The 27,776-nt window shown below is 39.1% G+C and overlaps 1 protein-coding gene across 1 annotated transcript; it reads right to left on the reverse strand.

The window, feature by feature from the left end:
• Positions 1-11,759: 11,759 nt before the first annotated feature.
• LOC100761326 (interferon-inducible GTPase 1) lies at positions 11,760-25,987 on the reverse strand. The gene is made up of 2 exons (XM_027402634.2): positions 25,769-25,987; positions 11,760-15,852 (listed from the first exon to the last, which is right to left on the reverse strand). Exon 2 carries the CDS (start codon positions 15,830-15,832, stop codon positions 14,591-14,593), a length of 1,242 nt encoding a protein of 413 aa, XP_027258435.1. The 5' UTR covers positions 15,833-15,852; positions 25,769-25,987; the 3' UTR covers positions 11,760-14,590.
• Positions 25,988-27,776: the final 1,789 nt, after the last annotated feature.

The raw sequence follows: 27,776 nt of genomic DNA on the forward strand, positions 1-27,776 counted from the left end.
GATGTTGGCTGGTTTCCATATGTGTTGTGCTGGTAATTTTATGTCAACAAGATACAAATTAGATTCCTCTTGGTACAGAAAATCTCAGTTGAAAAATAGCTTCAATTATATTGATGAGGGGCATGACTATTGGCCAGTTTCTGGATTGAGGATTGATGTGACAGTTCCCAGCCAACGTGGGTGGTACCATCCCTGGAAGGTGGTCCTGGGTTGTATAATAATGCAAATAATCGAACTATGGGGAATAAGCCAGTAAGCAGCACTATCCTTGTTCCTGCCTCTGCTCCTGCTTGAGTTTTCTCCCTAACTCCATGACCAACTCTGATTGAGTCTGTAAGCTCCCAAAACTCTGTTCCTCTGAAATGCTTTTAGTCATGGTGTTTATCACAGCAATAGAAAGCCAACTAGGTCAGGTATCTGCTAGCTCTTAACTAAACCCTTAATTATGGAAAAAAAACTTACATAGATTATGGGAAAATAATACAATAATCTGCCTAAGTACTTTAGCCAGCATTATTAGCAATTATCAAAACACAAACAACTATGTTTCATCTACCCTGACTGGAGTATTCTATATGAAATCCAAGATGTCTTCTCCATCTGTGCACACTTCCTTCACTGTGTGCCTCAATTGACTGAGAACTTAATCAACATGTTGTTAGTTTCTCAAACTGAAAAATGAATAAAAATGAAGTATAATTGACACCAATGTTTAATTAATACAAAGTTTCTAATGATCACATAAATTGTTCTCTGTTTAATTTTTCTTATCAAAAGATGTCAGTAAGTCCAGCTATTGTATTTGGTTGATATTATTTTTTCCCAAGAGATTATTTTTTATTAGTTCAAATTAGAAATAAGCCTGCTTCACATGTCAATCCCTTCTCCTCCCTCCCCCCCACACTCGCCCCCACCTTCCCACCAACTACCCACCTCATCACTGCTCTGCTCCCCAGGGAGAGTAAGGCCCTCCATGGGGCCTCCCCAAAGTCTGTTATATCATCCTGGGCAGGGCCTAGGCTGTCCCCCACGTGCCCAGGCTGAGGGAGATTTCTGCCATTTGGGATGGGCTCCCAAAGTCCCTTCTTTTTTATTTTATTTTATTAGTTCAAATTAGGAACAAGCTTGCTTCAGATGTCAATCCCTTCTCCCTGTCTCTCCCCTCCCCCCCAACATCCCACCTGCCCCTAGCCATCCCCCCTCCACTCCCCAGGCAGTGAAAGGCCCTCAAAAGGGGCTCCCCAAAATCTACCACATCATCCTGGGCCAGGCCTAGGCCCTTCCCCATGTGTCCAGGTCAAGAGAGCATCCCTTCACATGGGATGGGCTCTCAAAATCCTTTCTTTTTTTTTAAGACCTTATATATTTAATACAGTGCATTACCCCTGTACAAATGGAAAAAAATTAAGTTCAACATTTCTAGACCAATATGGCTGTTAATTTTTGTACAATGCCAACTCAACACAGTAAACTGGGATACTTTTTTCCAAAGTTGAAAGCACAGCAAAGTTTCCAAAAATTCAATATATATATATATATATATATATATATATATGTGTGTGTGTGTGTGTGTGTGTGTGTGTGTGTGTGTGTGTGTGTGTGTGTGTATGTATGTATGTATGTATGTATATATATTTTTAATTTATATAAAAAGACCAATAATGGCAGTATGTTATGCATCAATAGCAGCAACAGCTTTTCCAGGTTCTGCAGTCATTTGAACAAAATTGTAGAGACATCCAGCACTCGCCATTAAAAAAAAAAAGTGAAAAACAAAATCCCAGGAAAACAGCACAGTTCTTTTACTCTTGTGGTACCTGGCACCATTTTTTTAAAAAATTAGCTTCTCAATCATCATCTGGAAGGAAACTATTCTGAACAACATCATTAAAAACAGCTCTGATAAAGCACGGTCACTACTATGTATCATAAAGCAGGTCCACATATGAGTGAGTACATATTATGTTTGTCTTTTTGTGATCGTGTTACCTCGCTCAGAATGGTTTCTTCTAGTTCCATCCATTTTCCTGCAAATTTCAAGATTCCATTGTGTTTTTTTTTTCTGCTAAGCAGTACTCCATTGTGTAAATGTACCACATTTTCTGTATCTATTCTTCATTTGAGGGGCATCTAGGCTGCTTCCAGTTTCTGGCTATTATAAATAATGCTGCTATGAACATGGTTGAACAGATGTCCTCGTTATATGAATGTGCTTCTTATGGGTAGATGCCTAGGAGTGGAATTGCTGGATCTTGTGGTAGACTCATTCCCATTTTCTTGAGGAGTCACCATACTGAGTTCCAAAGTGGCTGTACAAGTTGGCACTTCCACCAGCAGTGGAGGAGTGTTCCTCTTTCTCCGCATCCTCTCCAGCATAAACTGTCATTGGTAATTTTGATTTTAGCCATTATGACAGGAGTAAGATGGTGTCTCAAAGTTGTTTGGATTTGCATTTCCCTGATGACCAAGGATGTTGAACATTTTCTCATGTGTATTTCAGCCATTTTAGATTCCTCTATTGAGAATTTTCTATTTAGTTCTGTACCCCACTTTTTAATTGGATTGTTTGGTGTTTTGGAAACTAGCTTCTTGAGTTCTTTGTATATTTTGGAGATCAGCCCTCTGTCAGATGTAGGGTTGGTGAATATCTTTTCTCAGTCTGTGGGCTGCCATATTTTCTTGCTGACTGTGTCCTTTGCCTTACAGAAGCTTCTCAGTTTCAGGAGGTCCCATTTATTAATTGTTGATCTCAGTGTCTGTGCTATTGGTGTTATGTTCAGGAAGTGTTCTCCTGTACTGATTAATTCAAGGGTATTTCCCACTTTATCTTCTAGTAGGTTCAGTGTGGCTGGGTTTATGTTGAGGTCTTTGATGCATTTTGACTTAAGTTTTGTGCAGGGTGAAAGGCTTGGGTCTATCTGTAGTCTTCTACATGCTTGCATCCAGTTATGCCAGCACCATTTGTTGAAGATGTTCTTGTTGTTCCAGCGTATATATTTGGATTTTTTTTCAAAAATCAGGTGTTCGTAGGTGTGTGGGTTAATTTCAGGGTTTTCAACTCTATTTCATTGGTCTACTTGTCTATTTTTTTGCCAATACCAAGCTGTTTTCAGGACTATAGCTCTGTAATAGAGCTTAAAGTTAGGGATGGTGATGCTTCCAGAAGTTCCTCTATTGTATGGGGTTGTTTTGGCTATCCTGGGTCTTTTGTTTTTCCATATAAAGTTGAGAATTGTTCTTTTAAGGTCAGTGAAGAAATGTGTTGGGATTTTGATGGGGATTGCATTGAATCTGTAGATTGCTTTTGGCAAAATTGACATTTTTACTATGTTGATCATGCCTATCCAAGAGCATGGGAGATCTTTCAATTTTCAGGTATCTTCTTTAACTTCTTTTTTTTAGAGACTCAAAATTCTTACGGTACAGGTCTTTCACTTGTTTGGTTGGTGTTACCCCAAGGTATTTTATGTTGTTTGTGGCAATTGTAAAGGGTGAGGCTTCTCTGATTTCTTTCTCCACCAATGTGTCATCCGTATATAGTAGGGCTACAGATTTTTTTGAGTTAGTCTTGTATCCTGCCACTTTGCTGAAGGTGTTTATCAGCTGTAGGAGTTCCCTGGTTGAGTTTTTCGGGTCACTTATGTAGACTATCATATTATCTGCAAATAGTGAGAGTTTGACTTCTTCTTTTCTGATTTGTATTCCCTTGATCTCCTTTTGTAGTCTTATTGCTCTAGCTAGAACTTCAAGGATAATATTGAAGAGGTATGGAGAGAGTGGACAGCTTTGTCTTGTACCTGATTTTAGAGGAATTGGATTGAGTTTCTCTCCATTTAATTTGATGTTGGCTGTTGGCTTGCTGTATATTGCTTTTATTATGTTGAGGTATGTTCCTGTTATCCCTGATTTCTCCAGGACCTTTATCATGAAGGGATGTTGGATTTTGCCAAAGGCTTTTTTGTCATCTAGTGAGATGATCATGTGACTTTTTTCCCTCAGTCTGTTTTTATGGTGGATTATATTGATGGATTTTCATATGTTGAACCATCCTTGCATCCCTGGGATGAAGCCTACTTGATCGGGATGGATGATTTCTTTGATGTATTCTTGGATTCCATTTGCCAATACCTTATTGAGAATTTTTGCATCAATTTTCATGAGGGATATTGGTCTGAAGTTCTCTTTCTTAGTTGTGTCCTTGTGTGGCTTGGGTATCAAGCTTATTGTGGCCTCATAAAAAGAGTTTGGTAATGACCCTTCTGCTTCTATTGTGTGGAATACTTTGAGGAGAATTGGTATTAGCTCTACTTTGAATTTCTGGTAGAATTCGGCACTGAATCATCCGGCCTTGGCCTTTTTTTGGTTGGGAGACTTCTAGTGACTGCTTCAATTTCATTAGAGGTTATAGGTATAGTTAAGTTGCTTATCTGTTCTTGATTTAATTTTGGAAAGTGAAATATGTCCAGAAAATTGTCCATTTACTTTAGATTTTCAAATTTTGAGGAATATAGGTTTTCAAAGTATGACCTGATGATTCTCTGGATTTCCTCTGTGTCTGTTGTTATGACCCCCTTTTCATTGCTGATTTTATTGATTTGTATGTTCACTCTTTGTTGTTTGGTAAGTTTGGATAAAGGTTTGTCTATCTTGTTGATTTTCTCGAAGAACCAACTTTCTGTTATATTCATTCTTTGTATTGTTCTCCTAGTTTCCATTTTATTGATTTCAGCCCTCAATTTGATTATTTCCTGGCATCTGCTACTCCGGTGTGTATTGGCTTCTTTGTTTTCTAAAGCTTTCAGTTGTGCTGTTAATTCTCTAGTGTGATTATTCTCCTGTTTCTTCATGTACCTGGCATTTAGTGCTATGAACTTTCCTGTTAGCACTGCTTTCAGAGTATCCCTTAGGTTTGAATATATTGTGTCCGCATTCTCATTGAATTCTAGGAAATCTTTAATTTCTTTTTTTATTTCTTTCTGGACCCATGAATTGTGCAATTGGGTGTTACTTAATTTCCATGAGTTTGTAGGTTTTCTGTAGTTCGTGTTGTTGTTGAATTTTAATTTTAAAGCATGGTGGTCTGATAAGACACAGGAGGTTATTTCAATTTCTTGCGCCTGTTGAGGTTTGCTATGTTGCCAAGTATGTGGTCGATTTTAGAGAAGTTCCATGTGGCACTGAGAAGAAGGTAAATTCTTTTGTATTTGGATGGAATGTTCCATAGATATCTGTTAAGTCCAATTGCAGCATAAATTCTATTAGTTCTTTTGTTTCTTTGTTAAGTTTCTGTGTGGTGTTCCTGTCCATTGGTGAGAGGGGGGTTTGAAGACTCCCACTATTAGTGTGTGCAGTTTTATGTGTGATTTGAGTTTTAGTAATGTTTCTTTTACAAATGTGGATGCCTTTGTATTTGGGGCATAAATGTTCAGAATTGAGACTTCATCCCAATGGATTTCTCCTGTCATGAGTAGGAAGTGACCTCCTTCATCTCTTTTGATTGATTTTAGTTTAAAGTCCAATTTGTTGGATATTAGGATTGCTACCCATGCTTGTTTCTTGGGTCCATAGGAAGATATTTCCCCAACCTTTAATTCTTAGGTACCGTCTGTCTTTGAGGTTGAGGTGAGTTTCTCATATGCAGCAGAAGGAAGGATTCTGTCTTCTTATCCATTCTGCTAATCTGTGTCTTTGTATCGGAGAGTTAAGACCATTAATGTTGATAGATATTAATGACCATTCATTATTGTTCATTCTTGTTTGTTTTTGACTTGGTGATGGTGGCAAGATTATGTGTGGGATTTTATCCCCTCCCCTTTTTTGACTATTGGTAAGTTGGGATTATCTATTACCTATGTTTTCCTGGTTGTAGTTAACTTCCCTGGGTTGGAGTTTTCCTTCCCATAATTTCTGTAGAGCTGGATTGGTGGATATGTATTGTTGGAATCTGGTTTTGTCATGGAATATCTTGTTTTCTCCATCTATAATAATTGAAAGCTTTGCTGGTATAGTAGTCTGGGCTGGTATCCATGGTCTCTTAGTGTAGGTAGAATATCTATCTAGGACCTTCTGGCTTTCAGAATTTCCATGGAAATGTCAGGTGTGATTCTGATAGGTTTGCCTTTATAGGTTACTTGACCTCTTTCCTTTGGTGCTCTTAATATTTTCTCTTTGTTGTGTGTGCTTGGTGTTTTGTTTATTATGTGGCGAGAAGACCTTTTTTTTTTGGTTCAGTCTATTTGGTGTTCTGTAGGCTTCTTGTATTTTCATTGACATGTCTTTCTTTAGGTTTGGAAAGTTTTCTTTTATAATTTTGTTGAATATGTTTTCTGTGCCTTTGAGTTGAATTTCTTCACCTTCTTCTATACCTATTATTCTTAGGTTTGGTCTTTTCACGGTAATCCATATTTTCTGGATATTTTGTGTTAGGGATTTGTTGGACTTAAGATTTTCTTTGGTTGATGAATCTATTTCCACTAGTGTGTCTTCAACTCCTGAGGTTCTCTCTTCCATCTCTTGTATTCTGTTGGTTATGCTTACATCTGTAGTTCCTGATTGTTCACCCAGCTTTTCTATTTCCATCCTTCCCTCAGATCATGCTTTCTTTATTGTCTCTATTTCAGTTTTTAGGTCTTGAACTGTTTCCTTGAGAGATTTGTTGATATCTTGTATTTTTTTGGTTTGTTTTTTCTTCCATTTCATTAAGGGATTTTTTCATGTCCTCTTTGAGGTACTCTATCATTTTCATGAAGATGCTTTTAAGGTCATTCTCTTCTGGTTCATCTGCATCATGATGTTCAGGTCTTGCTGGTGTATGGTTCCTAGTCTCCAGTTGTGTCATATTGGGTTTTCTGTTGTTGGTTGTGCTTTTATCTGGTCCTCTTCTCATCTTTTCTTCTGGTGGGTGTAGCAAGAGTTTCTTGCTCTTCTGGTGGGTGTGGGACCAAGGTGCTCTTTTGGTAGATGCAAACAGATCCAATATTCTGATGTCTGCCCTCTTTTCGTGGATGGAGGTGTCAGTGTTACCCGGGTGTCTGCAGTGTTCCAGTGTGCTGGGTCCCACCGGGCGGGCAATTGGAGGCAGAGCTGTCACCCGGCCTCGGTGTGTCGGATCCTGCCACCGAACTTGGTCCAGCTCGCAGTTCACTTGTGTCAGATGACTCTGAGCAGAGACGATGAACCGGAACCTGAAACGGCTCTTGGCCTACCTGGGCCAGTGGATGGAGGCAGGGCTGCCTCTGGGTGTTCGGTGTTTGGATCCTGCCGCTGAACTTGGTCTTGCATGCAGGTCGCTTGTGTCAGATGATTCTCTATGGGATTTTTTTTGTGGTATCGTTCATCTCTCTGGCTCTTACAATCCTTATTCCCCATCCTCCTAGGGATTTCCCATGCCCCCACCTAAAGTTTGACTGTGTGTCTGTGTATCTGTTTTCTTCAGTTTCTGGATGAAGCCTCTCTGACGTCAACTGGGCTAGGCACTAATCTATGCGTATAGCAGAATACCATTAGGAATCATTTCATTGACTTTTTTCTTTTGCCAATTGTGTCTGAATCTATCCTAGGTCTTTGGGCTATCTAGACTATACCCACAAGGCTGTGTCAAAGGTGGGTTCTCACTCATGGTATGGGTCTTAAGCTGGACCAGTCTTTGGTTGGCCACAACCACAATTTCTGTGCCACCTTTACCCTAGCACTCTTGTAGGAAGGAAAAATTGTAGGTTGAGGATTTTGTGGCTGGGTTACTGTCTCAGTCTGTCCACTGGAATTCTTTCCTGGTTAAAGGAGATGACCAGTTCAGACTCTGTTTCCCCTATTATTAGGACTCTTAGCTAGGACCACCCTCATAGATTCCTGAGAGTTTCCATTGTATTAGGTTTCTAGCTTGTCCTCTAGATACCTCTCCATTCTAGTGTCATTCCCACTATTCTTTCCCTCTATTCTCCCCCAAACCTGATCCTTCCTGTTCTTCTACTCACACATTCACCTAAGGTATCTATTCTGTTTCCTCTTCTCAGGGAGATTCATGTGTCCCCCTTTGAGCCCTCCCTGTTACTTGTCTGTGGAATATTCCTTTACATGGTATGAATATATGTTGCTGTGATTGGTTTAATAAAGAAGCTGAATGGTCAATAGCTGGACAGGATAAAGTTAGGGGAAAAGCCAAACAGACACAGAGAATGCTGGGAATAAGAAAGGCGAAGCCAGGGGAGTCAAGAGAGACACATAAATAAGCAAGATGAATGTCCTGTGTTGACAAAAGTTACCAGTATGTGTCAGAGGGTAGATAAGAATTATGGGTAAAAAAGAATCATGGTTTAATTCACAATGTATGAATTAGCTAATAACAAGCCTGAGCTATTGCCCAGCACCTATAATTAACATTCAGTCTCCATGTTGGTTATTTGCGAACTGGCAGGTGGGAAAGAAATGTTTGCCTACACTTAGCTTCTCTTTGTCTGTGGATGTAGCATGATTATATTTTACAGTTCAGATCTAAACAGGTGTCTGCATCTAATCCTTCCCCTCAAGACTCTGGCTACCCTTCAGAAGAGTAGGAAGAAAGAGCATAATATCCAGAGCGGTTGGAAGACACCAAAGAAACGGGCCCTCTAAATTAATAGGATTGGTGCACATGGGAACTCACAGAAACTGAGGCAGCATACTGAGGTCACACACATGTTTACAGAAGGCCGTTTATATCCACCTTATGGCTTTCAGTTTGGTGTTTTTATGGGACTTTTGAGTATAGCAACCAGAGTTTCTCTATTTTTTGCATCTTCTCTTGGTCTCTTTTCCTTCTGTTTGTTTGTTCAACTCAAATGTGTTAGTTTTTGCTTTATCTTATTATATTATATACATTTATTTTATTGTTATCTGTTAGAAGTCTGCTTTCTAAACAAATGACCCAGAATAGCCAAAACAATTCTGTACAATAAAAGAACATCAGCAGGTATCACCATCCCTGACTTCAAGCTCTATTATAGAGCTCTAGTGCTGAAAACGGCTTGGTATTGGCACAAAAGTAGACAGTTCGACCAATGGAATTGAGTTGAAAACCCTGATATTAACCCACACACCTATGTATACCTGATTTTTGACAAAGAAGCTAAAGCTATACAATGGAATAAAGAAAGCATCTTCAACAAATGGTGCTGGCATAACTGGATGCTGACATGTAGAAGACTGCAGATAGATACATGTCTATCACCATGTACAAAACTTAAGTCCAAATAGATCAAAGACCTCAACATAAATACAACCACACTGAACTTATTAGAAGAGAAAGCAGGAAATACGAATTGGTACAAGAGGCAGCTTCCTGAACATTACACCAGAAGCACAGACAGTCAGATCAACAATTAATAAATGGGACCTCCTGATACTGAGAAGCTTCTGTAGGACAAAGGACATAGCCAACAAGACAGAATGACAGCCCACGGATTGGGAAAATATATTCACTAACCCTACATCCGACAGAGGGCTGATCTCCAAAATTTACAAAGAACTCAAGGTGCTAGTCTCCAAAGTACCAAATAATCCAATTAAAAAGTGGGGTACAGAACTAAATAGGCAATTCTAAATAGAGGAATCTATAATGTCTGAAAGACATAGGGAAAGTGTTGAACATCCTTAGCCATCAGGGAAATGCAAATCAAAACAACTCTGAGATACCATCTTACACCTGTCAGAATGGCTAAAATCAATAACATCAATGACAGTTTATGTTGGAGATGATATGGCGAAAGAGGAACACTCCTCCACTGCTGGTGGGAGTGCCAACTCGTGCAGCCACTTTGCAAAAACAATAAAGCGATTCCTCAGGAATATGGTAATCAGTCTACCACAAGATCCAGCAATTCCACTCTTAGGCATATATCCAAAAGGAGCACATTCATACAACAAGGACATCCGTTCAACAATGTTCATCGTAGCATTATTTGTAATAGCTAGAACCTGGAAGCAACCTAGATGCCCCTCAACTGAAGAATGGATAGAGAAAATGTGGTAAATTTACACAATGGAGTACTACTCAGTGGGAAAAAAAAAACAATGGGATCGTGAAATTCAAAGGCAAATGGATGGAAGTAGAAGAAACCATTTACACCCAATCACAAAAAGACAAACATGATATGTACTCACTTATATGTGGATTTTAGACATAGAGTAAAAGATTACCAGCCTACAATCCACACTGCCAGAGAAGCTATAAACAAGGAGGACCCTAAGAGAGACATACATGGTCCCCTGGAGAAGGGGAAAGGGACAAGATCTCCTGAGCAAATTGGGAGCATAGGGGGAGGGGAGAGGGAACTAGGAGAATGAGAAGGGGAGAAAAGGAGGGGTGAGGAGGACGTGATGAGACAGGGAGGTTGAGTTGGGGGAAGAACAGAAGAGAGCAAGATAAGAGATACTATAATAGAGGGAGACCTTATAGATTTAAAGAGAAATCAGGCATTAGGGAAAGGTCTGGAGATCTACAAAGATGACACCAACTAACAATCTAAGCAACAGAGGAGAGGCTACCTTAAATGCCCTCCCCTGATAATGAGATTGATGACTAACTTATATGCCATCCTATAGCCTTCATCCAGCACCTGGTGGAAGTAGAAGCAGACACCCACAGCTAAACCTTGAACTGAACTGAAATCCAGTTGCTGAGAAGGAGGAGTGATGAGCAAAGGGGTCCAGACCAGGCTGGTGAAACCCACAGAAACAGCTGACCTGAACTCTTTGTCCCCAGACTGAAACCTTCATGGGACTGATCCAGACCCCATGAATGTGGGTGTCAGTGAGGAGACCTCGGAAATCTGTGGGGCCCCTTGTAGTGGATCAGTACTTATCCCTAGCATAGGAATGGACTTTGGGAGTCCATCCCACATGGAGGGATACTCCCTGAGCCTAGACACAAGGGGGTGGGCCTAGGCTCTATCCCAAAGGATTCAACAGTCTCTGAAGACCCCCTACGGAAGGCCTCACACTCCCTGGGGAGCCGAAAGGGCATGGAATAGGTAGGGTGTTAGTTGGAGGAGGGGCAGGGGTGGAGGGGAGGGTGTGAGAGACCTGAGATTAACTTGTAAAATAATCTTCTTTATAATTAAAATAAAAATAAAACCGGGCGTTGGTGGCGCACCTTTAATCCCAGCACTCGGGAGGCAGAGGCAGGCGGATCTCTGTGATTTCTAGGCCAGCCTGGTCTCCAAAGCGAGTGCCAGGATAGGCTCCAAAGCTACACAGAGAAACCCTGTCTCTAAAAAAAAAAAGAAGTCTTTTTTTCTAATAAGAGACAGAAAGGGAGTGTATCTGTATGGAACATGAGATGGGGAGGAATTGTGATGAGTAGAGGGAGGGAAAACTGTAATCATGATATAGTACATGAGAATTTATATTTTCAGAAAAAGAGGGAAAAAGGAAAAAGAATACAAAATATAACATATTCTTGCCTGATGTGTGATAATGGAAACCCTTGTTCTTGGTTGGTGGAAGTGTAATGTGCTATACCTGTTGTGGAAATTGTTGTGGAGGAGTGTTTCTTAAACAAACCAACAAACTATTATAAATATATTAACCCTATGTCCATATATATATATATATATATATATATATATATATATATAATATATAATCTTAGGCACATATCCAAAGACTCTGTATCATACCATAGATATATTTGCTCATTCATCTTCATTCCATCTCTATTCCCCATAGCCAGGAAATGGAAACAGTCTAGATGTCCATTGATTGACTCATGAATAGGCAATGAAAACATGACACATATACACAGTAGAATTTAATCATCTGTACAGGAAAATAAAATCACAACAACTTCAGATCAATGGAGGCATCTTGAAAATATATTATGTGATGTTTCTCAAACCCCGAAAGACTAACACCACATATTCTTTCTCATATATAGATCCCAGCACTGAAACTTTTGATTTGAGTCTTTCAATTGGACAACATGGAAGCCAGGAAACTGGAACTGGGTTACTGTAGAAAGGGAAGATAGATCTTAATGGAGGGTGTTCTGGTTGATTTTAATGTCACCTGGCTACAAACTAGACTCATTTGATATGAAGCCTCACCAGAAGTATCCTGGTTGCTTTAATGGATGTTTAAAGACCCACCCAGATGCCAAGAGTAAGTCAGGGAATGATCACTTGCCCTGTGCTGGTTTGACATTCCTTCTAACTGTGGGTTGATTTACCCTGTCTCTGATGCTGGTTTCTTCACTGATATCAGAACAAGCATTTCAGGAATCTGACTCTGGATTAGAGATTCACCAGGAAGTTTACAGGCTTTCTGTGCCAGTTTGTAATGCAAAGGTACCCAGCCTTGTGGCCTGAGCAACTACAGTGTCCTTGGCCTGCCTAGTGAGGGATAGTCCATGTGGGACTGGCCTAACTGCTAAGGCATTCTCCTTAATGGATAAACAACAGGTTCTCAGCCTCTCAGATGAAGCTCATGTGTGGATACTATTTCAATGTAAGTTGTCTTAATATTGTATTCTTATTATGCATATATTATAAATATATTTACTCCATTGATTCTATTTCTCTACAGAAATCGTATACAAAGGGGATCAGCAGAAGACAGGTGATATGAAGAGGAAAAAGTGAATATCAGGGCGGAGGAGGGAGTGAGGGAAGCAATTTTGAGGATGTCTGAAAACACTATACTGAATTCTCCTATTTTATTTGTGCTTAAGAAGTTTTCCTGGAATTACTGTATGCAGCAATGAGTCTGTAATGCTCATTCAAGAAGACAACATAACTTATTGTATTCATTAAAGTTCTCTAGAGTCACAGAACTTATGGATGAATCTCTCTATATAAAGGGGATTTATTGGAATGACTTACAGCCTGCAGTCCAGCTACTCCACCCATGACCTTCTGTGAATGGGAAATTGAAGAATCTAATTGTTCAGTCCCACAAGGCTGTATGTCTTAGCTGATAGTCTGTATAGGCTGGAATCCAAAAGTAGATTCCAATGCCAGTGAAGGAATGGATGTGCTAGCAAGAGGAGGGCAAGCAGGTAATGAGCAAAAGCTTCCTTCTTCTATGTCCTTAAGTAGACGCCCAGACGACATACTTCAACTCCAGCATAAAAAAGTATTCTGAGTGTATCTTAGCAAATGAGTGAATTTATTAGGATGGATCATTCAGAGGCAGTTTCATCACTGAAAAGCCCTCCTCAGCAAGGCAATGACTCACCACAGCAGCAGCCATGGAGCCCCTGCATGATTTACAGACACCTCAGCTGTTCTGAAATCCCATTCCTGCATAATGCTTTTTGCTTATATAATCTTGAGGAGAGCTTCATGAACCTATTATGTTCCTGTACTTCCTAAGACTTATGATTTTTTATTTACTTCCTGAGTATTATTTGTTTTATATTTAACATGCATTTCTGCGTGGCGAGTACATATTTACATGTGTGTTGACATGTCAGATTTAGGTTGCACCTTCACCTCTGTTGCTTTCTTCCTTTGTCAGCATGGCAGCCTCTCAGAATCCAGAGCTTGTAGATCTACACCTTCTAGGAAGCCAGCTTGCTCCATGGTGTCACTTTCATGCCTTCTGAGTGTGGAAGGACGAGGTGGTTGCAACACCAACTCATCATTTATGTGGGTTCTGGAAATTGAACTCTGGTCCTCATACATGCATGGCAAGTAAGGCAAGCATAGAGCCTCCAACTTCCTGGATTTTCATTGCAATGTTTGATTGGGAAGAAATAGCTACAAAACCTATTCATATCTTGTGTGTGTGTGTGTGTGTGTGTGTGTGTGTGTGTGTGTGTGTGTGTGTGTACTCAAGCATGCAAGTAGTTTTGAAAGAAAGAGAGGGAGGTAGAGAGGTGAAGAAGTGTTGGGGATGTCCAACTCTTATATATTAAGAATCATGGTTGTTGCTGGGGTTTCTTTCTAGCCTGGTCCCATAACCTCTTTGCCCCAAATAAACTCACAGATGCTATTATTAATTATAAAATTGTTGGTCCATAGCTAGTGATTCTTATTGGATAGCTCTGTCTTGATTATTAACCTTTAACTACTATTCTATATATTTCTACATGCTCGTATCTTACCAGAGAATACCTGGCTCTTCCTAAACTCCCAGTGTCTACATGGCATATCCTTGTGGCACCTTTCTGCCTCTCTTCCCAGAATACTCCTCATCTCTGAGCCCCATCTATCTTCCTGCTTGTATTGGCAAAACAGTGTTTTATTCATCAACCAATAAGATAAACATATATACATAAGGACATCCCCTATTACATGGTTCTTATCTTTATGTTTTCCTCTGGTGGAAGTGAATTTGCTAGTGTAAAAAAATATATCAGAGGGGGAAATTTATCTAGTGATTCCTGGTATTAACCAATTGATATTGTCATGGTCAGTAGCTGTGGGTGAGGTTATTTTTTTGTTTTGATTTTTTTTCTCAGACAGGGTTTCTTTGTATTGTTTTGAAGCCTGTCCTGGAACTTGCTCGGTAGACCAAGCTGGCATCAAACACACAGAGATCTGCCTCCCTCTGCCCTCTGAGTGCTGGGATTAAAGGCATGTACCACCATCACTCCACCAAGGGTGAGGTGAGCTTAATCTACTTTTTTTGAGTATATCTCTCTAAGGAGAACTTTGGCATCATCAGTCACATTGTCAAGGAAGATATGATGCAAGTAAAAGGTTTTCCTAAAGTAAAGACCTGTAGCAAGGAGCCCACCATTAGCTGAGGCAAATTTCTCCAAATATTTCAAAAATGTCTCTCCTAAGGTTTCTTCTTTCTTAATTTCCAACAAATAAGGAGATTTAATGATTTTTTTCAGTTGTTCAACAGGAACTTGGGAATCCTTTGCCATGGATTCCAGGGATTCATCATCCACTCCAAAGAGGACACGATAGTTGTTTAAACTTGCTGTCTGATTTTTCATATTATCTCTGAGGATGCCCACTGCAGGAGCAGTAAACAAAAATCCATCCTTGAAGGCTTCCAACCAGATAGTCTGCTGCATGGACTCGCGCTTTCTGTCAATGGCTGCCTCTGTAATATTAGTCATGGAAAGTGTAAAATTGTGGCGCTTTTGAGCAGGAAGATTCTTTATCAGGGTGTCCATCAGGACTGGAAAATCATAGTCAGATAAATAATGGTTAGAGATCAAGAAAATCTGTGGTGCATTCATGTTATTCTCTCTAAAGCTACCCACATAGTAGCTTCGGATCTTCTCCAGGATCGTTTCTCTGTCAAAGGTACGTGGTTTGGATTTTTGTTCATTTTTTAAATCCTCATCCACCTTAGTTCTCACCATGTAGTAATTCTTTTTCATAGATTGGATTGCTTTGGCAAGGTCTAGTTCAAGACGTGTAAAACGTGTGGCAGAAACAATAATGAAGAAGTCATATTTTTGGAATTCTACTTTCTCCAGATACTCTTTTGGTGGGAATTTCATAGTTCCAATGCCAGGCAGGTCCCATAAAGCCAAAGTTTTAATTTTGGGGTGTTCGTATTTAGTTATCTTCATGGTTGTCTCTACTACCCCAATTTCAGCTGCACCTTTGTCTTCAGGTCCAATCCCCCTCAGGGCATTGATGAAGCTGGATTTCCCTGCTCCAGACTCTCCGGTCACAGCAATGTTTATTGGGGCCTTATCAATATTTTTCAGAGCATCACTGATTACAGAGTTTGCCCCCAGAATGTTTCCTTTTTTCAGATGAAATTCTATTAAATGGATGGTTTCCTCAGGAATTATTTTGTTTTCTTTCTTAATCTTCTTAAAATATGCAGTGAAGTTGGTCTCTGAATCTCCATGGTCTTCATTCTGAGCAGAGAATAACTGACCCATAGTTGTTTTGAAAAAGGACCCTGAAAGAAGGAAGGGAGAGTGAGTGCAAGAGACTGAAGTTGCCTTTGTGTTTAGCACTGTATTCTCTGTGCTATAGCATAAGTTACATTGTGATGTTAACTAGTTTCCATGTATTTTGCTTTTTTTTGTAAGAAAGATATAAGCTATAGTCTTTCTTGAGGAGAAAATCTCATTTGAGGAATTGCCTCCATCAGATTGTTCTGGCGGGTTGCCTATGGGGCTTTTTCAGGATTGAGTATTGAGTATTGTGAATGGCACCCCCTGTGCAGGTGATCCTGGGTAATTTAAGCAAGCATTAATGAGCTGTAATTGAATGTTTTCATCGCCTCACCAGCTCCTCAGTTATAACATGGAGACATATTATTAATTAGATAATATCAGCTGATAGCTTAGGCTTGTTTCTAACTTGTATTATAATTTATAAATTAATGCATATCTTTTAATCTACATTCTTTTAAATTTAATTTTCATTTGTTAATTTTATTCATTTTTTTATTTAAATTTTTTTCATTTTGCATACTAACCCCAGTTTTCTCTTCCTCCCCTTTTCCTATCCCCACTTTCCCCCTTCCCATCCTCCCATACACTCATCAGAGGGTGTAAGGCCTCCCTTGGGGAGTCAACAAAGCTGGCATACCAAATTGAGGTGCAACCAAGCCCTTCCTCCCTGTATCAAGGCTGAGCAAGGTATCCCACCATAGGGAATGCTCTCCAATAAAGCCAGTTCATTAACCGGAGATAGGTCCTGGTCCCACTGCCAGGCCCCACCTAACAGATCAAGCCATTTAAATGTCACCCACATTCAGAAGTCCTAGTTCAGTCCCATGCAGGTTTCCCAGCTATCAGTCATAGTTCCTAAACTCCCACTGGTTTGGGTCAGCTGTCTCCGGTTTTCCCCATCACGCTCTTGATCCCCCTTGTTTATATGATTCCTTTCCCTGTCCTCAACTGAACTAAAGGAGCTCAGCCCACTGCTTGACTGTGAATCATTATGTCTGCTTCCATCAGTTACTGGATGTAGTTTCTATGATGATAATTAGGTTGGTCACTAATCTTATTAAAGCAGAATACTGATTAAGACACCTTCTCCACTTTTGCTAGTAGTCTTAGCTGAGGTCATCCTTGTGGATTCCTGGGACTTTCTCTAATACCAGGTTTCTCACTAACCTCATGTTGGTCCCCTCTATCTTTAATTACTCTGCTCCTCCATTCTTCTCTCAACTTCCCATGCCTTCTTGGCCCCTCATCTTCCCATTCTCCTTCCTCTCCCTTCTACCTTACTCCAGTTTACCCAGGAGATTTTAATTCTCTTCCCTTCCTTGGGCCCTCCATGAGTGTCCCATTTAGGGTTCCCCTTTTTACTTAGCTTCTCTGGGGTTTTGTATTGTAGCCTGATTATCCTTTCCTTTAGGTCCAATGTCCATTTATGAGTGAGTGCACACTGTGTTTGTCCTTTTGGGTCTGGGTTACTTTTTTTCTAGTTCTATCCATTTGCCTGAAAATTTCAAGATGCCAGTGGTTTTTTTTTTTTCTGCTGAGTAATACTTCATTATTACTGGTAAAGGTACCACATTTTCTTTATCTATTCTTCTGTTGGGCATTTAGGTTGTTTCCAGATTCTGGCTATTATGAATAAGGCTGATATGAAGATAGTTGAGCAAACATCCTTGTGGTATGATTGTGCATCCTTTGGGTATATGCCCAAGAGATGTATTGGTGGGTCTTGAGGTAGATTGATTCCCAATTTCCTGTTAAACTGCCATACTGATTTCCAAAATGGCTGTCTGAGTTTGCACTCCCACCAGCAATGGAGGAGTGTTCCACTTACTCCATACCTTTCTAGCATAAGCTGTCATCAGAGTTACTGATTTTAGCCATTCTGATAAGTATAAGATTGTATCTCAGAGTCATTTTGTTTCATATTTCCCTGATGACAAAGGACGTTGCACAATTATTTACATGACTTTCAACCTTTTGAGTTTCTTCTGTTGAGAATTCTCTGTTTAGATTTGTACCCCATTTTTAAATTGTATTATGTGATAATTTAATGCCTAGTTTCTTGTTTTTTTTTTTTTATATGTTTTAGAGTTTAGCCCTCTGCCAGATGTGGGGTTGGTGAAGAACTTTTCCCTTTCTGTAGGCTGCCCTTTTGACTTATTGGACATATCTATTGCCTTACAGAGATTCTCAGTTACAGGAGGTTCCATTTATTGCTTGTTGCTCTCAGTGTCTGTGTTACTGGTGTTATATATAGGAAGTGGTCTTCTGTGCCCATGCGTTCAAGGCTACTTTCCACTTTCTCTTCTATCAGGTTCCATGTGGCTGGATTTATGTTGAGGTCCTTGATACACTTGGACTTGAGTTTTTGTACAGGGATAGATATGGATCTATTTGCATTCTTCTAAATGTCAATATTCAGTTATGCCAGCACTATTTGTTTAATTGAGGGCTAGTACAAATGTGTTCTAGCTTCCTATCTATTGTTTTGGTAAACACTGCAACCAAAAGCATTTTTAAAATAAAACAATTTTGAGGGTTTACACACTCTGCTCACATCACTGGGGAATCAGAGCAGAAACTCTTCAGGAATGGAGGCAGGAACAATGGGAGAATGCTGTTTACCGGCTTGTTTCCCATAGTTCAATGTTGTGAAATAATCTTTTTGGTCACTGTGAATATATGTGTTTGCAAGTTGTATTCTGATTAGTTAATATAAAGCTAAATAGACACTCCCCACTTACACCAGGAAGAATCGGTAAGTGTCTGAGCTCCCAACTGGACAGCCTTGCTTTCTAGGCTCTGGACTACAGGTGCACATACCATGCTCCAACCTGTCAAAAACAATGCCCATCACCAGTCAGCAACATCCTCCCCACCCAACAATCATCTGCTGTATCAACAACTAAGAAAGGCACACACCCTACTACACCTGGAGGGAAGCAACCACAAGAGCCACAGACCCCACCTGAACCAACTGGAAGAAGAGAAGAATAGATGGCAGTGTAAGGATATATTTAATAACATAAAGAACAATATGGTAGCATCAGAAACTAGTAGTTCTACAACAGCAAGACATGAACATCTCAATGCAGAAGAGGCAGAAGAAAACAATATTTAAAGTAACTATGATGATGATAGAGGCCCTTAAAGATGAAGTGAAAGATTCCCTAAAAGAAATGAAAAAATACAAAAAAATGGAAGAAATTTATAAATTAGTTAAAGAAGCCAAGAAAAAACAAACAAGTAAAGGGTACAGTCCAAGACTTGGAAATTGAAATAGAGGCAATAAAGAAAACAAAAACTGGTGTTTCTCAGGAAATGGAAAATCTGGTTAAACAATCAGGAACTACAGATGCAAGCATAACAAGCAGAGTGTAAGATGGAAGAGAAAAATCTCAGGCACTGAAGATACAATAGAGGAAATAGATTCATCAATGAAAAAAATGCTAACTCCTGGCAATAGGATCCAACACCAGGACCCCAGTGGCAGTTCTGTCTCCATCCGCCGGCCCAGCGGAACCTAACACACCCGAACACTGTCAACGCCCTGGTAACAGTGACACCTCCATCCACGAAAAGAGGACCAACATCAGAGTATTGGATCTGTTTGCATCTACCAGAATAGAACCTTGGCCCATACCTACCAGGGGAGAAAGAAACTCCTGCTACAGCCACCAAGAAACGATGAGAAGAGGACAGGGTAAAAGCACATTCAACAACAGAAAACTCAATATGACACAACCGGAGACTAGGAACCATACACCAGCAAAACCTGAATATCACATGCAGATGAATCAAAAGAGAATGACCTTAAAAACATCTTCAGAAAAATGGTAGAGGACCTGAAAGAGGACAGGAGAAAATAACTTTAAGAAATGGAAGAAAACACAAACCGAAAAATACAAGATATCAACAAATCTCTCAAGGAAACAGTTCAAGACCTAAAAACTGAAATAAAGACAATAAAGAAAGCATAATCTGAGGGAAGGATGGAAATAGAAAAGCTGGGTAAGGGATCAGGAACTACAGATGTAAGAATAACCAACAGAATACAAGAGATGGAAGAGAGAATCTCAGGAGTTTAAGACATACTAGCAAAAATAGATTCATCAACCAAAGAAAATCTTAAGTCCAACAAAATATCCCTATCACAAAATATCCAGTAAATATGGGATACCATGAAGAAACCAAACCTAAGAATAATAGGTACAGAAGAAGGTGAAGAAATCCAACTCAAAGGCGCAGAAAACATATTCAACAAAATGATAGAAGAAAACTTTCCCAACCTAAAGAAAGACATGCCAATGAAAATACAAGAAGCCTACAGAACACCAAATAGACTGAGACAAAAAAAGGTCTCCTCACCAAATAATAATCAAAACACCAAACATACAGAATAAAGAGAAAATATTAAGAGCAGCAAAGGAAAAAGGTCAAGTAACCTATAAAGGCAAACCTATCAGACTCACACCTGACTTTTCCATGGAAACTCTGAAAGCCAGAAGGTCCTGGATAGATATTTGACCTACACCAAGAGACCATGGATGCAAGCCCAGACTACTATACCCAGCAAAGCTATCAATCATTGTAGATGGAGGAAACAAGATATTCCATGACAAAACCAGATTCAAACAATACATATCCACCAATCCAGCATTAAAGAAAGTTCTGGAAGGAAAACTGCAACCCAAGGAACTTAACTACAACCAGAAAAATATAGGCAATAGATAACCCCACTTTCCCAACAGCCAAAAGGAAAAAGGGAGAGAATTCCACACATAATTTCAACACCATCACCAAATCAAAAGCAAACAAGAATGAACAATCAATGTTCATTAATATCCATCAACATTAATGTTCTTAACTCCCCTATAAAAAGACACAGATTAGCAGAATGGATAAGAAGACAGAATCCTTCTTTCTGCTGCATATAAGAAACACACATCAACTTCAAAGACAGATGGTACCTAAGAATTAAAGGTTGGAGAAAGATCTTCCAATCAAATGGACCCAAGAAACAAGCATGGGTAGCAATCCTAATATCCAACAAATTGGACTTTAAACTAAAATCAATCAAAAGAGATGAAGGAGGTCACTTCCTACTCATGACAGGAGAAATCCATTGGGATGAAGTCTCAATTCTGAACATTTATGCCCCAAATACAAAGGCATCCACGTTTGTAAAAGAAACATTACTAAAACTCAAATCACACACAAAACTGCACACACTTATAGTGGGAGTCTTCAAACCCCCCTCTCACCACTGGACAGGAACACCACACAGAAACTTAACAAAGAAACAAAAGAACTAATAGAATTTATGCTGCAATTGGACTTAACAGATATCTATGGAACATTCCATCCAAATACAAAAGAATTTACCTTCTTCTCAGTGCCACATGGAACCTTCTCTAAAATCGACCACATACTTGGCAACATAGCAAACCTCATCAGGTGCAAAAAATTGAAATAACCTCCTGTGTCTTATTAGACAACCATGCTTTAAAATTAGAATTCAACAACAACACGAACTACAGAAAACCTACAAACTCATGGAAATTAAGTAACACTCAATTGCACAACTCCTGGGTCCAGGAAGAAATAAAAATGAAATTAAAGATTTCCTAGAATTCAATGAGAATGCGGACACAACATATCCAAACCTGTGGGATACTTTGAAAGCAGTGCTAAGAGGAAAGTTCATAGTGCTAAGTGCTCACATGAAGAACAGGAGAATAATCACACTAGAGAATTAACAGCACAACTGAAAGCTTTAGAAAACAAAGAAGCCAATACACCCTGGAGAAGCAGACACCAGGAAATAATCAAATTGAGGGCTGAAATCAATAAAATGGAAACTAGGAGAACAATACGAAGAATCAATATAACAAAAAGTTGGTTTTTCGAGAAAATCAACAAGATAGACAAACCTTTATCCAAACTTACCAAACAACAAAGAGTGAAGATGCAAATCAATAAAATCAGGAATGGAAAGGGGACATAACAACAGACACAGAGGAAATCCAGAGAATCATCAGGTCATATTTCGAAAACCTATATTCCTCAAAATTCAATAATCTAAAGGAAATGGACAATTTTCTGGACAGATTTCACTAACAAAATTAAATCAAGAACAGATAAGCAACTTAAATACACCTATAACCCCTAATGAAATTGAAGCAGTCAGCAGAAGTCTCCCAACCAAGAGAAGCCCAGGGCCAGATGGCTTCAGTGCCGAATTCTACCAGAAATTCAAAGTAGAGCTAATACCAATTCTCAAAGTATTCTACACAATAGAAGCTGATGGGTCATTACCAGATTCTTTTTGTGAGGCTTCAATAACCTTGATACCCAAGCCACACAAAGACACAATTAAGAAAGAGAACTACAGACCAATATCCCTCATGAACATTGATGCAAAAATTCTCAATAAAATACTGGCAAATCAATTCCAAGGATATATCAGAGAAATCATCCAACCCGATCAAGTAGGCTTCATCCCAGGGATGCAAGGATGGTTCAACCTATGAAAATCCATCAATACAATCCACCATATAAACAGACTGAGGAAAAAATCACATGATCATCTCACTAGATGGCGAAAAAGACTTTGACAAAATCCAACACCCCTTCAAGATTAAGGTCTTGGAGAAATCATGGATAACATACCTCAACATAATAAAAGCAACATACAGCAAGCCGACAGCCAACATCAAATTCAATGGAGAGAAACTCAATGCAATTCTTCAAAATCAGGAACAAGACAAGGATGTCCACTCTCTCCATGCCTCTTCAATATTGTCCTTGAAGTTCTAGCTAGAGCAATGAGACAACAAAAGGAGATCAAGGGAATACAAATCAGAAAGGAAGAAGTCAAACACTCACTATTTGCAGATGATATGATAGTCTACATAAGTGACCTGAAGAACTCTACCAGGGAACTCCTACAGCTGATAAACACCTTCAGCAAAATGGCAGGATACAAGATTAACTCAAAGAAATCTGTAGCCCTACTATATATGGATGACACATTGGTGGAGAACACAATCAGAGAAACATCACCTGTTACAATTGCCACAAACAACATAAAATATCATGGTGTAACACTAATCAAAAAAGTGAAAGACCTATACCATATGAATTTTGAGTCTCTAAAGAAAGAAATTAAAGAAGATACAAGAAAATGGAAGGATCTCCCATGCTGTTGGATAGGCAGGATCAACATAGTAAAATTGGCAATCTTGCCAAAAGCAATCTACAGATTCAATGCAATCCCCATCAAAATCCCAACACAATTCTTCACTGACCTTGAAAGAACAATTCTCAACTTTATATGGAAAAACAAAAGACCCAGGATAGCCAAAACAATCCCGTATAATACAGGAACTTCTGGAGGCATCACCATCCCTGACTTCAAGCTCTACTACAGAGCTATATAGTCCTGAAAACAGCTTGGTATTGGCACAAAAATAGACAGGTAGACCAATGGAATAGAATTGAAAACTCTGATATTACACTACACACCTACGAGCACCTGATTTTTGACAAAAAAATCCAAAATTATACGCTGGAACAAAGAGAACATCTTCAACAAACGGTGCCGGCATAACTGGATGCAAACATGTAGAAAACTACAGATAGACCCAAGCCTTTCACCCTGCACAAAACTTAAGTCAAAATGGATCAAAGACCTCAACATAACCATAGCCACACTAAATCTATTTGAAGATAAAGTGGGAAATACTCTTGAATTAATTGGTACATGAGACTGCTTCCTAAACATTACACCAGTAGCACAGACACAGAGATCAACAATTAACAAATGGGACCTCTTGACACTGAGAAGCTTCTGTAAGGCAAAGGACACAGTCAGCAAGACAAAACGGCAGCCCACAGATTGGGAAAAGATATTCACCAACCCCACATCTGATAGAGGGCTGATCTCCAAAATATACAAAAACCTCAAGAATCTAGTCTCCAAAAACACCAAACAATCCAATTAAAAAGTAGATTACAGAACTAAATAGACAATTCTCAATAGAGGAATCTAAAACCTAAGTAAGGGAAAATAATATAAAATGTTCACGTGTCCTTTAGCCAGCATCAACAATTATAAAAATAAAAACATGAACAGCTGTGTTACATCTAATCTAACTGCCGTGTTTTATTTCAAATCCAAGATATTGTCTCCATCTGTGCACACCTCCTTCAGTGTGTACCTTCCAATGAATGGAAGCTTAACATAGTCTAGCTTTGCACACTGAGGAATCAATAACAATGAATGATAATTGACATTCGTGTTTAATTGACACAAATCTCTAATTATTACATAAATCTATTTTGTTTGTTATTTATGTTTTCAAAAGATTTCAGTAAATTCAGCTATTGCGTTTTGTTGAAATAATTCTTAATTTTCCTAGGTTCATTATTTCTATGTCTTTTTCATGACATGGAGCTCACATCTCCATGACAAGTGTAAACTTGAAATATTATGAATGTGCTTCACCCTTAAAGTCTGTGTTAAAATCCATTTGTTTCAATGCAAGTTTTTCTTCTCAAGTAATCACTTAGATTCACTATTTTCTTTTAAACATTTTATTTTATGAAAATAATGTAAATGTGCATTGGAGACATTGGCCACTTGCTAGATAGCTTTCCCAGCATAAATAAGGCCTTTGTTTCAATAACAATACCTTATTAAATGCATGTGTTTGCAGATTACTGAAATTTTGATACTCAGGAAGTAGAGCTAAGAGGTTCAGTACTTCAAGATCTTGGTACACAGTGAGCTAGAATAACCTGGGCTACTTGTGGCCCTGTATCATAAAAATTAGTATCAAGTACAGTATGATGGCTCAGCAGTTAAGTACATTTGCTGCCAGGCCTAAGAACCTGAGTTTGATTGTTGGGTATATAACTAATTCAGATCTCATATTTCTAATTTTATTTGGCAGTACAATGAACCTCATCATTAGTTAAGGGAACTGCAAATCCCCACTGTCACCCTGGAGCCTCCTCTGTCAATTTCACCCATATCATATCAGTTCACAGACTTAAGCTTGGTTTGCAAACCCAATCACAATTGATCATTCCATCTACATTATTTTCTTCAGGAGTTCTTGAATTCCACCTTTGATGTCATTGACATTACTGTATTTCCTGTGACTCTTCTTGCAATAATATGGATGATTAAACTGCCAGAGTCATCCTATTGATACTGAAGTCATGTCATATCAAGTCAATTCTAAGAAATACCTTAAGGATTTCCATAAGGATTTCCATTTCAGTCAGGGAACATTCATTAGGTATACAGTGCACACACTACATACAATAAACTTTTGAGCTTTATTATTACATGTTTGAAGCTTATGGTGTCTGAATTCTCGCTTCCCTGTTATCTCAGGCTGTCTTCTCTCAGGACTTTGTACTTAGTGACTGCTTCCATTCTTGTGCTCTTCCCCAGTAGCAACAGGGCTATTAATCACCTTACTCTAGGTTCTGCCTTAGGATTTATATTCATATTGAGATGTACCTGCTTCTATCATTCACCATCCTTTTATTATTTTAAGATACAACAACCTCATACACACTGTAGACATATTCCATTTCCTGAATCACATATTTACAACCATTTTAGGGCGAGGAATAAGAGACAAGCAAAAACAACTGCATGTTTGGTTTTCTTCCCAAAACCTACATCAAGATCATTGGCTTTAAGTCTACCTCAACTTGGGTAATTGGCTAAGACCATCCACAAGGCTGTCATGACTGCCTCCCAACAAAGTTCCCGAGCTTCCAAGCTGAGGAACTCCCACTCTCAGATCATGCTCCTAAGTGTCTTGTTACCTATCAGCTCTTATAAGAAAAGAGATGTTGAGTGTTCAAAGTTAGATCTGAATGCTCCTGCCCACTTACCAGATAATCCTGTGTCTGGTGTATTAATTCACTGTAGTTCAGCTGCAAGAACTACTGTTTACTGTGCTCCAGTCTCTTCACATGAACACACCTCTGCTTCTTTGTGGAAAAACAACAGGTTGAAGGCTGTTGGACAGGATTTATACATTCTCTGACTTCTGCCCCTCCCTTCCAATTGAGTGTTGGTCAGTCATTAGGGCTTTATATCTTGTTTTTCAGAATCTCCTGCATTTCCAAGAAGAAGAAAGAGAAAATGAAACTATTGGCTGTTTTTTTTTTTTTATTCTATTATCTCTTCAGTTCTTGGCAGCAAAGTCAAGAAATAATAGAAGAGTGGCATGTGTGGTTTGGAAATGGAACATGGAGAACCAGCTTACTACATAGACAGGAAAAGAATCCTTGAAAGATAATTTTTCTGATTCCTGACTTTACAAATGCAGCCTTAACTGGTTACACAACATAATGCTTGGGGTCCTGTGCAGATGCCAAATTTAGTCTCATCCAAGACACAACTCATTTTACTTCTGTCTCATTATAACCCAATTTTCTCACAATTGTAAATTCATGTTCATGAAGTCTTGTAATTCTCATCTCCTTTGTCTATGCTGGTTTTCACACCAGCTTGGGTTTTATAGGTCTTACACATTCTGTCACAACCATGGTGAGTTCATATGTGGAACTGCTTTGCTGTGTCCAGAAGACACTGTTTCCCTGTCCTCGTCTACCAACCCTTGTTATGAAAGTCTTTTCAGTCCTTCTTCCACAACAATTCTTGTGCCTTTAGAGGTAGAATTAACATCTTCCATTTAGAGCTGGTTATTCTTCATATAGTATTCTATGAATCTTGGCCAGTTGTGTGTCTCTGGACTGATGATCCTCTATGGCAAACACAGGCTTCCATGACAAGTGTTGAGAGATGCCTTATTCTATGGATTAAGCCCTCTCCTAATGAGAGGGCTTAATATGATGTCCATTTAGCAGGATAATTGTAATAATAATACTCAGAATATTAATAATTATTTTATGATCTGTCTAGCCTTAGGTTCTTGCCCAGATACAGGTTTCATGTTGTGGAGACATTATTCAATCCAATCAGGAAGCAGTTTGTTACTCCCAGGACATTTTTGCCACCATTACACTGACAGGTTTATTTTGTCTGGCCAGTCATTACTGTAGCTCACAAAGTTCACAACTCTCTATGATTAATGACTACTTTCCCTCCCACTCTTGTGGCTAGAACCTTCCAGCTCCATGAATGTTATGTTAAATCTTTCCACCAAAAGCTGCCTGATCCCCATCACCACATGTGAGCTTTATGCCAGCCGCCCGCCCGAGTTAGGCCCAAATGAATATACAGAAACTTGTATTAGGTTTAAAGCTGCTTAGCCAATGACTAGGATTCCTCATCTGTTAGCTCAGTCTTAACTATCATAAACCTATATATTTTATAAGACTTATCTTATTGGACGCCTTATTGGCGTCCCTCCTTGCCAGTGGCTCACATCCTGCCTCTGGGGGCGGCGAACAGGAAAAAGGGGCCCTTCCTGTTTCTCCTTTGCTTAAATATGAGTCTCCTTGTTATATTATTTCCTGTCTGGATCATCACTTCTCTACTACATTTCCCAGAATCCTCTTTGACTCCTAGTCCCGTTTACTTGCTGTCTCATTGGCCAAACAGTATTTTATTTAACAATCAAAAAGATAAACATACATAGTACATTCCCCATCACATGAAAGTTAACGAGTAGGGATGAGGCTTCTTGTCAGTATCAGCTTAGTCTCTCCATCTTCTCTAACTCAAGTGTATGGCGTCTTCAATAATAGGTTCTCACCATCAAGTTCTGTAAGGTAGAAAAGAGTACTGAAAATGACCTGTTATATTTAGGGATCTCCCTGGACAATACCTAAAAAAAAAAAAAACAAACAAATTCCTGGAACTGGGCTTTGTATTTGTTACCCTGTTGCGTTTATCAGTGGCATTGCTGTCCTAGTATAGGGCAACTCTATC

Source organism: Cricetulus griseus, chromosome 2, assembly GCF_003668045.3.
Source record: "Cricetulus griseus strain 17A/GY chromosome 2, alternate assembly CriGri-PICRH-1.0, whole genome shotgun sequence".
Classification (NCBI taxonomy): Eukaryota; Metazoa; Chordata; class Mammalia; order Rodentia; family Cricetidae; genus Cricetulus; species Cricetulus griseus.